The sequence below is a fragment of the Malurus melanocephalus genome, unplaced genomic scaffold (genome assembly GCF_030028575.1).
Source record: "Malurus melanocephalus ecotype Western Australia unplaced genomic scaffold, MMel_1.1 scaffold_107, whole genome shotgun sequence".
Lineage (NCBI taxonomy): Eukaryota > Metazoa > Chordata > Aves > Passeriformes > Maluridae > Malurus > Malurus melanocephalus.
In genome coordinates, this window is record NW_026623339.1 from 1,962,879 (window position 1) to 1,973,655 (window position 10,777).

Genomic DNA, 10,777 nt, shown 5'->3' on the forward strand with positions numbered 1-10,777 from the left:
TGTTTACCTACATCCAGCAAAAATTGTCCCTCTAGAGAATTCCTGGATTTCCTTTTCAGTCACTGAACTGGCACAGTACAAACTGATGCTGTTAAATTCTCCATCTCCAAAACACACATTTATCCTTCAAAGAGGGATTTTTGGGCTGTCCCACAGTTCGGAGGGAACTCTGGCCAAATCACRTAATTCTCTTAATTAATTAGCATTCTATCCTTATTACTTAATGATTTCTCACTCTCAGCTGACCCACATTCTTTAGCTATCTTATCATCTTTTTCTCACACGGGGACTTTCCAACTTTCCAGGCTTTAAATCCTTTTTCATCTCCTGCTTTCCCCAGGGAAAAATTGCCCCTGAAGGGCCATAAATTTACAATCCCAGATTTTCCATATTCCAGCCCTTTTCGCCTTTATTTACTGAGGCGCGCCGGGGTCGTCTTTGCTAAAATGAAGCTTCGGGTGATGGAATGAAGCAATAAATTGTAAATTAATAGCGATAAAGAGAGGATTTGGGGAAGGATTCCCGAATATCCCGTTGTGTGGGGAGCGCTCGCTGCGCATGCGCGGCGGCCCCGCCCGGCCGGGATTGACCCGGGATTCACTCGGGATTCTCTGGGAATTCTGTGGGAATTCACCGGGATTTTATCGGGATTAACCCGGGATTCACACGGGAACAGGACCGGGAAAAGGGCCCTGCCCAGGTGGGTCCATTCCCGGTGCCCTCAGGAACAGCCCCGGGACGAAGCGGGATCGGGAACGGCCCAAACCCGGACACGGCAGCGGGAAAAGGAGATTTCTCCCCAAAATTCCCTACGGAAAGCTTTGTCGAGGATGTTTGGAAGTTGGGAGGTGAAAAAGAGTAATTGTGTTTATTAGTAATTGGTAATTAGTCCTTATTTCCYCTATTAAATGCAGTTAAGGCGTCTCGAGGAGCACGATGGATGTGGAGAAAACGTGAAGGAAAATGTGGGGAAAAAAAACACCTCAGGGGTGGAAAGTGCAGCTGGAAAAAAACCAGAGATCAGGCAGAGAGGGGTGTTCTGGGTTTGCTTTAATTGCAGCTCCAAAATGCTCCGTCAAGGCCCCAGGTTGGGGGGGAAAGTACAGCTGTCCTGGTCCCTGTCAGCCCAGTACAACTGTCTCAATCCCATTACAAGTGTCCTAATCCCAGTACAGGTGTCCCAGTCCCAGTACAGCCCAGTACAGGTGTCCCAATCCCAGTACAGGTGTCCCAATTCCATTACAACTGTCCCAATCCCAGTACAGCTGTCCCAGTCCCAGTACAGCTGTCCCAATCCCATTACCAGTGTCCCAATCCCACTACAGCTGTCCCAATCCCAGTAAAAGTGTCCTAATCCCAGTATTGGTGTCCCAATCCCAGTAATGCTGTCCCAATCCCAGTAAAATTGGCCTAATCCCAGTATTGGTGTCCCAGTCCCAGTAATGCTGTCCCAATCCCAGTAATGCTGTCCCAATCCCAGTACAGCTGTCCCAATCCCAGTACAAGTGTCCCAATCCCAGTACAGCTATCCCAGTCCAGTACAGGTGTCCCAGTCCCAGTACAATCCAGTACAGGTGTCCCAATCCCAGTACAGCTGTCCTAATCCCAGTACAGCTGTCCCGATCCCAGTACAGCCCAGTACAGCTGTCCCAATCCCATTACAGCTGTCCCAATCCCAGTACAGCTGTCCCAATCCCAGTACAGCCCAGTACAGCTGTCCCAATCCCATTACCAGTGTCCCAATTCCAGTACAGCTGTCCCAATCCCAGTAAAAGTGTCCCAATCCCATTACAGCTGTCTCAGTCCCAGTACATCCCAGTACAGCTGTCCCAATCCCATTTCAGGTGTCCCAATCTCAGTACAGCTGTCCCAATCCCAGTAATACTGTCCCAATCCCATTACCAGTGTCCCAGTCCCAGTACAGCTGTCCTAATCCCATTACCAGTGTCCCAATCCCAATACAGCTGTCCCAATCCCATTACCAGTGTTCCAATCCCAGTACAGCTGTCCCAATCCCAGTAATACTGTCCCAATCCCATTACCAGTGTTCCAATCCCAGTACAGCTGTCCCAATCCCAGTACATCCCAGTACAGCTCTCCCAGTCCCCACACAGACCTCRACACCCAGAGCCACCTGTGCCCATCCTGGTGTTCCAGGGGTCCATAAAGGTTTCCAGTTTTTCTGTGGGACAGAGAGCCCCCTTCCCTTCCTCCAAGGATCCARCCACCAGCGAGGGAGTGTTGGTGCCTAAAGCTCTAAAAAAACCCCAAAATAGCTCAGGAAATATGAACATGAGAACATAAATTGATAATTTACACTCAGAGGGCACAGCCAGAAGGAATCCAGGTTGTGGGAGGAAATGCAGGGACCTGGAGGAAATTCCAGCCTGTGGGTAAATCCCAAGATTTTCCATGATTCCCTGAGGTGATTCCCTGGTTCTGGAACCATGAATTATTGGGGTTTTGATCGGGTTTTAGTGTGGGGTGCAGCCATCACATCATCCCTTAATCAAGATTCTGGGAAAGACAGAGTGCCTGCCCTGCGAGGTTTCATTATTTCATCTCAGAGTTATTTTAGTTCCTGTAAAGTTGAATTTTGGGAATCCCAGCCTGTCACTCGAGCATCCCTGATAACCCCATGCTGGGGTTGGAGAGCTGCCTGTTGTTCCACAGGGAATTCTGCTCTGGCCACTCACCATTTGAAAAGGTTTTACAATAATTTGCTGCTCCATTTTATTCACACTTAAAATGCCTTTTTCTAAACTATAATGTTCTAGAAAAAAAAAACCCATAAAGGTTATAATAAGTGATTTTAACACTAATACAAAGTGAYGACTCTTACTGAGATTTGAGGATTTTATGTCAATAAGAGCACAAGCCTAAAGCCATTTATTCATGATTGTTTATAGCACTGATGAATAGAGTAACACGTAATATCTTCTATTATACAGGATGTGGAATAATTTTGTTTTCAGCAGCTTGATTTTATGCAAAGTCTTTTGCTTTTTTTGTCTTTATTCTTTTGTTCATCCTGAATTTTTAAATGAATGCCTTCCTTTCTAAGCTAGGTGGACACAAAAATTCACATTGCACAGTAAGTTTATTCTCTAGTAAACCCACTGATTTATGCAGCTTGATCTCGTTTCCACATGAGAATATTCCTTTTTTCCCAGGGATTTGAAGCTTACTCAGAAAATGGCACCTTTTTTAAACCAATTATCCTTAATCCTCTTTAACCWGTGGTTTTGCTGTTACACCTTTTTTAGATTTGGATATTATTTAATAATATTTTTTATTACAAACCGAGCACGTAGGGTGATGTGCAATCACATAACATCCTCAGCAGTCACAAATCACTGAGTTTAACCAAATTTTCTCTCTTTTCCTTCCTAGTTGTGCAGAATTTGTGTCTCCTGGCATTGAGCAGAATGCACATCACCAGCCCTGACACCTGGTGAGTTCTGTTTTATTGAGCAATAACTCCCTGTCAGATCAGCTGCCAGAAGGCGCAGTTGACACAATTTTCATGGAATTGTGGTGGGATCCCTCGGGATGGGCTCTCTGTCAGTCCGCCCCATGCCTAAATGAGGATGTCATTTTTACCACAGCAACYACTTCCACAGAATTCCTCAGCTCTCCTGCTTCACCAGRGTCCTGGGAGCTGTAAAAGAGGTCAAATATTGTCAAATATTGTCAAATATTGTCAAATATTGTACAGAGTGCTGCATAGAAATCATATTCATTTCACTAAGCAGAGATTACGACACCACAATTGTGAAGAAATATTGTCAAATATTGTCAAAAATTGTCAAATATTGTACAGAGTACTGCATAGAAATCATATTCATTTCACTAAGCAGAGATTACGACACCACAATTGTGAAGAAATGAAATTTGGTTGGTAAAGAGATGATGAGGATCTATTTTACAAAACCAATTTTAAAGAGGTGAAGTCTTGTAGAGTTCCAAAAATGAAATAATTCATCCAAAATTAGGAAAATTGTGACTCCTTCAGCATCAAAGCTCATTTTCCTCTCTGAAACCAACTCTGAGCCTCAGCTGCTGTGGATTTCTGACAGGATGGGTTTTGTTTCCTTGTTTGARAAAGCACAGGGGGCTTGCAGAGCTCGGTAGCATCGAAGCCTCATCACAAAAAATTCAGACAGACAAGTCCTCCCCCAGATCCAGGGAGGTGATTGAGTAAAGCCTGCTGTAAATTGAAAAGCTCCAGGAGAGACACTGATTAAAGCAGTATCTGGCAGTTTTTCATTTGGCAATGAAATKATATCAGAGGACTAATCAAAGCGAGATACCTACATAATCTATATTTACAACATTTTCACCAGCTCTCAAGTGCTAAATTCACTTTTGAAACTCGGGCTGTGATCACTCTGTTTTGCCTGTGCTGACAGGCATCCTAAGGAATCCTAGAAATTCAGATTTTTTTTTTTCTGATGATTCCTCAGCCAAATAAAAACACATTTCTTGCTCTTCCCAAGCCTTGCAGGAATTCTTACTCCAGAGTGCTGGAGGCTGTGGGAAATGCAGTATCTTGTCTCCTTGGTGACCATAAAAGARCTGTTTGTGTGAGCTGAGCATACCACACAAATGACAGGCCTGGGTGCTGACCAGAGCCCCACTGTGTAAATTCAGAGTTTATTCAAACTTTGACTAATTCTGACTAATTCTGCTAGGAAGAAAACTGCAGGAGAAGAAGAATTTTCCTAGTTTATATTGAGGTGTGTGTAATTCTACAAATATTTTTCTTTTTTGAAGCATTTCCTACGTCTTTAGAAACAGCACTGAATGTTTTGCATGGATTTAATGAAGGGAAGATTTTAGAAAGATTTAGAAAAATTGCAGAAAGGCTCTTTGCTCCCAAAGTGAAAAAAAAAAAGGAAAAAAACACAGGAAAATGCTCTTGTGCTTAAGATTGAATGAAGATGGTGGGAAAAAAAATGTCATATTCAAGGTCTGTGGAGGAGCACATCTGAATAAATTGCCTCTAAACCTTTTGAGACTAATTATRAGGTGTTCATTCTGGGCTCAGGGTTGGATATTTTCCTTTATTTTGTACCCATGACACACAGGAAAAGCACAAGGCCTGGCAGCACTCTCCTTTTTGCTGCTGTTTCACAGAAATGGCCACGTTTTCTGGAAAATTGTGGGGAGATCTCTCAAAGTAGGAGCAGCTGAGCCTCAGGTGTTCAAAGATGCTTTTCTCAGATCTCCCCCCAGGTGTTTGACACTCTGAAGGACAAAGTTTGGCTCTCCACACTCCCCAAGTAAAATCCATGGACATGCAGGATTTTCTTGCTGTGTTGTGCTGGGATGAARGAGCAGGGATTGTTCTCTCCAGGGTTTGGGTGCAGCCTCCTGGCCAGGACAGAATTAGGAGCTGAATTTCTGGGGATCATCTCACACAGCTCCGTGCTGCCAACGTTTGAAACTGCTCCAGTAAAAATTCTGCCACGTTTTTCTTCAGTGCAAACATTTTTGTTTCCTGACCAYGTGCATTTTTCCTGTCTTTTTATGAGTTTATTAGAGTATGGGCAATTGCTTTGGAGAAGGATGGAGGAGTCTAAATGAAGTAAATGAGAAAAGGAGTGCCTCACTTGTTTTTTATTTATTTCTCCCATTCAGATGCGTCACCGGGCACATCCCACCCACGTGCAGAAGCCATGAATTCCAGAAAGCCATCCTTAGAAACAAGGAGAGTTTTCCCTGCTGCCAAAGCCCCGAGCCAGCAGCCATCCCATATCCTGGTGGTGGATGTCACCTCCCCTTCCTGGGCCAACACTTGCTCCGTGCTCTCCGAGGCTCTGGGGAACATTCTGTGCCTGGCGTGTGCTCTGGGAGGGCCCTGCCGTGTGCCCCTGCTCAGCCTCTACGTGGTGCAACCTCAGCAGGAGTGTCTGCTGCCCTTCACGGTATGGCCCTGGCTCTGGAAAAAAAAAAACAAGTTAGGATTTGTATTTAAATTTATATCTAAAAATCTGCATGTAAGTTTAARTCTAAAAATCAACCGTTCTCAAAGCGATCACTGAAGCGTTTCACTGAAGAGGTTGATTTTATCAAAGGATGGAGTTTAAAAGGAGGAATGTCGTTTTTGATCTGTGAACCTGATGTGCATGAATAAGGTTTTGTGCTCTTCCTTACTAAAATATCTGTTTTGGGGCATCTCTCGTAGCTTTTCTGTGCTGCTTTGTGCTGTGCTGCTTCTCTGTCAAAATTATCAAACATAACTCAATTTGGACACTGAACAAATGTTACCACTGTAGGAGAGGTTCCAAATACTGAGCTAAAATATCTGTGCTTAAATATCCTGAAATCCTAGAATCACAGAATTCTCTGGAAAAGTCCTCTAAGGCTAAATTCAGTCCTAAACCCAGCACTGCCGAGGCCACCACTAAATCGTGTCCCTAAGTGCCACATCCACGTAGATTTTAAATAGGTCTAAGTCATTAAAAACAAATATTGCACTCATTTAGGGCTCTGCAGGGGAATAAATGTAAATGGAGGAGGAGAAGCAGCTCTGCAGTAATAATTTGGGAATACAAAATGCATCTTTAAGTTCACAGGAATTTTTGAAGCTGTCCTGTTAGAACCAATCACCCTGAACACTCTGATTTACACAGCATCAGTGTAAACACAGAGAATTAACCCTTCCACTTTAAACAGAAATTGTGGAAACATTTGGAAACGTTTTGTCAAGTAAAAAAATCAGAGGTTAACAGTAAATTAGCATATGTGACCTGCAAGAAGACTCTGGCTAATGGTGGTGTTTATTTTGTTTAAAGGGTTATAGATAATGTGACAAGGATAATTTTATGAGTGCTGCTCCTGCTCAGCTGTCTTTTTTATTTAAACAACAATTCCTCATTTTGAGAGTCACAGTTTTTAAGGACAGAGGAGCCTTCTGATCCCTGTTTGGCTTTCTTTGTATCACASGCTATTATATTTCACTAAAGTACCCCTATCTCATTAAAGCACTCCTTCCAGAAAGCCATCTAGTTTTGATTTCAAGATAGAACAAGATGGGTAATCAAGTGCTTCTCTTGATAATTTCATCCTGTCGTTCATAATTGCCATTGTGAAATGTGCACTTGGTCCTTAATTTGCATTTATTGGCTTTATGCACCAGGGATTTGTTAATATATTTACAAATATAGATTGAAGAGCATGCTTGCATTTTATCCTTTCTCCCTCTAAACAGAAGCAGGCCTCTTCTGAGTCTTCTGGCTGGTAAATCAAGGAAAACAAATAATAAGTTTCACTGTAAACCATTTCTACAATAATTTTAATAATTTCCAGGCCATTCTTTGTGTTCACTCCACTGTTTTTTTGGGTGCAACATTCCAATACCAGAYCTCAGCTGCTGTGCTGCTTTTCAGAACTGCATTAAAGGGTGCTTTATTAAACAAATCACAGAGAGTCAGGAAAGCCCCAGAGCTGAAAATAGAGGCTGGGAGAGTACATGGGGAAGTGGCACACACAGTCACCCTGTTTTGAACCTTTGCTGGGTGCTTTTTTATGGTCTCTGTTCTCACTGGTGTCCTCAACAGGAGAGTCCATAAAGGGCAGGGAGGGTGAAGAAAGGGAAAATAGAAAGTCARTAACTGTGGAGGAGAGAAAATGGTGACAAAATAAGAAATAAGCATTAAAGCATCAAAAAATTTCATGTGAGACTGAGTAAGGCTGAGAGCAGGGCCCTTCCACTGTTCCCAGTCAGTCCCACTGAMAGCCCACCCTACAAACCATGGCTCAGGTGTGGTTCAGCGACTCAGAGCTCCACATGCCTGCAGCAAATGAGTCAAATGTTCATCTGCTGCCTCTTCAGTGAGGAAGGAGACCTCTGGCACAGTGTCTAATATAGTTTTAAATATTTTTGGTAGAGGTCATTAATCACTTTTCCTGTGGCCACCAGTTCAGCTGCKGGGTCTGTCTCAGCCCTGAGTTCTTGGTGAGGCTCAGGTGAGCAGATATCTATGTGACCACCAGCCTTCCTCCTCGTTAGGGAGAGGAATTTCATGTTGTTCACAAGCCTTTCCTGCTCCTTGAACCCTCTTTTGCAGCAAGTGAAAGAAAACTTTGCCCGAATCCAAGGCTGCCTTTCGGAGCTGCGCTCGCTGCCGGCCGAAGGCTGCTTTCCCCAGGGGGGGAACGGCGTGGTGCAAGCTGTGCAGGATGGATTGCAACAATTCAAGCAGTACAGCAGGCACACAGCAGCAGGAGGCTCAGCAAACAGCTCTGTTGAGGTAAGAAAATGCTGGGAAGGGAGTGGGAGCCATCCCACATCATCATGCCTTTTAAATGTATATTTAAAGTACAGCGAACATGCCAGAAAAATTTAGGTGTTCAGCAGTCTGGCTGTTTCAGACATCCACTGGGCAGAAATCCTGAAGGAAAATATCAAGTCCTTTAATCCCTCTGGACAAATTCCTGTGAAAAACAGGAGATATCTGAGGGAAACTGTACATACAGCACTCCTGGCACAGAATTGGATCAATTTTGGTGAACACTGGCTGTTTTCAGCTCAGAATGTGTGTTTTTGCATAAAAGGCAGGGAAGCTGCTAATAACCCATGGGAACAGATGTGTGAATGCAGGAAGCAGAGCAAGGTTCACAGGAGGAAGTATTTTTTTAAGCAGCATGAGCTGACATGAAAGAGCAGGGAGTTATTGAGGGGAAAGGACTCACAGAGAAATGGTGTTTTCCCCTGGACATCAGAAAATATSAGCTCCAAACAATCCTGTATTTCACACTTCACAGGCTCAGGCATAAAACCAAACTGAGATTCCCACAAGTGAAATTTCCCAAGTCTTTCTACTTTGTTCAGGTCCTTAAACCCTTGCAGGGTCTCACAGAGTCACACTGTGATCAGGCTGCAGTTGAGACTCACTCCCAGTGTCTGCCCAGAAAATCTTTCTCCTMATTTTCCACTTTTCTTAGGGCCTTGGGGTATTTTCCCTGACCATTTGAAATGTGATTTGTGCTTTAAAAGTGGGGGTTGGAACAAACAGAGCATGTTTTAGAGACCTTTTCGACACACAACAAAATGCAGGATATTTTCTAGGACAGTTGAAGGAACAAGCTACATTCAAAATTAAGTTATCCATGGATATAGGGAGTTTTTATTCCAMTAAGCAATCCTTGTTCTTCTAGATTATGCAATTCTCTTTGCAAGGGGATGTAAGCCATGCTGCRGGGTAAGCTCTGATCACTGCCAGGCCAGGAGGGAGTTTTACCCTTACAAAAGGTTTCTAAAAAAGGCCTCTTTCTGCTTCAGATATTGAAGTGGTTGCATTTTTTTCCCCCATAGCAAGCATTTTTTTAATGCAGAGTAAGTTGAATTTTTGTTTCCTTTTCTCAGTATCAGTATCACACCAAAACTGGGTGGTGGGAATCACACCTACTGCTKGAAATATCTTTAGGATAGATTGTATGCTTCTTTTAAAAAATATGAAATCCCCATTCAGCTTTCGAGRGAGAAGGGTAAATTTAGTCTGTTGGAACTATAATTAATGTAGAAGTCCCTTCTTACACAGAGAGATTTGAATTATTTGCTAAAAAAAGCAATGGGGGATGAATAGGTCAAAAAATTGAAAAAGGAGCCCAACTGGTTTATGAAGAGAACATTTAACTTTATTCTGTTTCTGAAAAAAATAAGTTCATTTTACTGTATGCAAAGCACAGAGCACAGGACAGCTGAATGCTGTTCATCTGACACAAAACCTGTAGATGTTCCTCCAGTGAACATCTCAATCTATTTTATATTGGATTAAATGTCAGTCAAAGCTCAAAAAAATTGCTTTTAAATAAGTGAGTTATTTCAGCATGATTTCTTTTCTTTCCATAATGGACCAGTGCCTGTCAAGAGAGGATTGAGGGTGGAGGCAGCTCCTGCATGCTCTGATTTATGTTCCAGATCACAATTTTGACCAGCMATCCCAGCAAAGAACTGGTCAAGCAGCTGGAAAAGAAGCTACAAGATGTAGATCTTGTGAGTCTGCGAAGAATTCAGGTCATTGAGGTTCTGAAGAGGGATTTCCTGGAGCCTGAGGATGTGGAGCAGTGTGTGCCAGCAGAGGAGCCCAGTGGTGAGTGGGAGGCAGGCTCAGGGAAAAATGCATTGAGTTTTGGGGGTAACACAGTCTAAATGTGGAGAAAAGTAGCATAAAGACTAAAAAAAATTACGTTAATTAAGAGGCTGAGTACCTGATTTGGTCAGTGAGAAGAATAAAATTAATTAATTAAATTCTGATTTTTCTGAGTAGATGAATTATTTGCTAAAAGAAGCAACAGGGGATGAATAGGTCAAATAATTTGAAAAAGGAGCACAACTGGTTTATGAACAGGACTTTTTACCTGTTGGAGATCCTTCCTTCTGTTTCTGAAAAAGAAATCCATTTTACTATAAAAATAAATATAGTAAAGAACATTGAATTTGCAAGATCCAGCATGCAGGAAGTGCAAGATTAGTGCTGTGTTGAACTAGAAAATAAACACTGGGGTGCAGCACCTAATTATAATTAAGAGCTTCATTTCACTGAGAATATTGCTTCCATCAGTCTTTTAGTGGCTGTTTGAACCTACTGAAACTTTTAATATCCAGAGCAGGATCATGATATTATCCCCTCCACAGGCTCATCCCCAGGTTAGTGCAGCTGGAAAAGACTTCAGCAGATGGAAAACCACCCTGGCAAATCTTAGAACAGCTTTGAACATGCTCAGGTCTCAGAATCAGAGCAAACTGATTCAAGTAAAGCCTGTGGAG

The 10,777-nt window shown here is 42.8% G+C and overlaps 1 protein-coding gene across 1 annotated transcript in view; it reads left to right on the plus strand.

The window, feature by feature from the left end:
- The first annotated feature begins 558 nt into the window (after positions 1 to 558).
- Positions 559 to 10,777, plus strand: part of M1AP (meiosis 1 associated protein) — a 16,304-nt gene continuing 6,085 nt past the window's right edge. Inside the window, 6 exon segments of the mRNA XM_057369327.1 lie at positions 559 to 610; positions 670 to 700; positions 5,644 to 5,671; positions 5,673 to 5,930; positions 8,076 to 8,258; positions 9,929 to 10,100. Of these exon segments, the coding sequence (XP_057225310.1) occupies positions 559 to 610; positions 670 to 700; positions 5,644 to 5,671; positions 5,673 to 5,930; positions 8,076 to 8,258; positions 9,929 to 10,100 (724 nt within the window).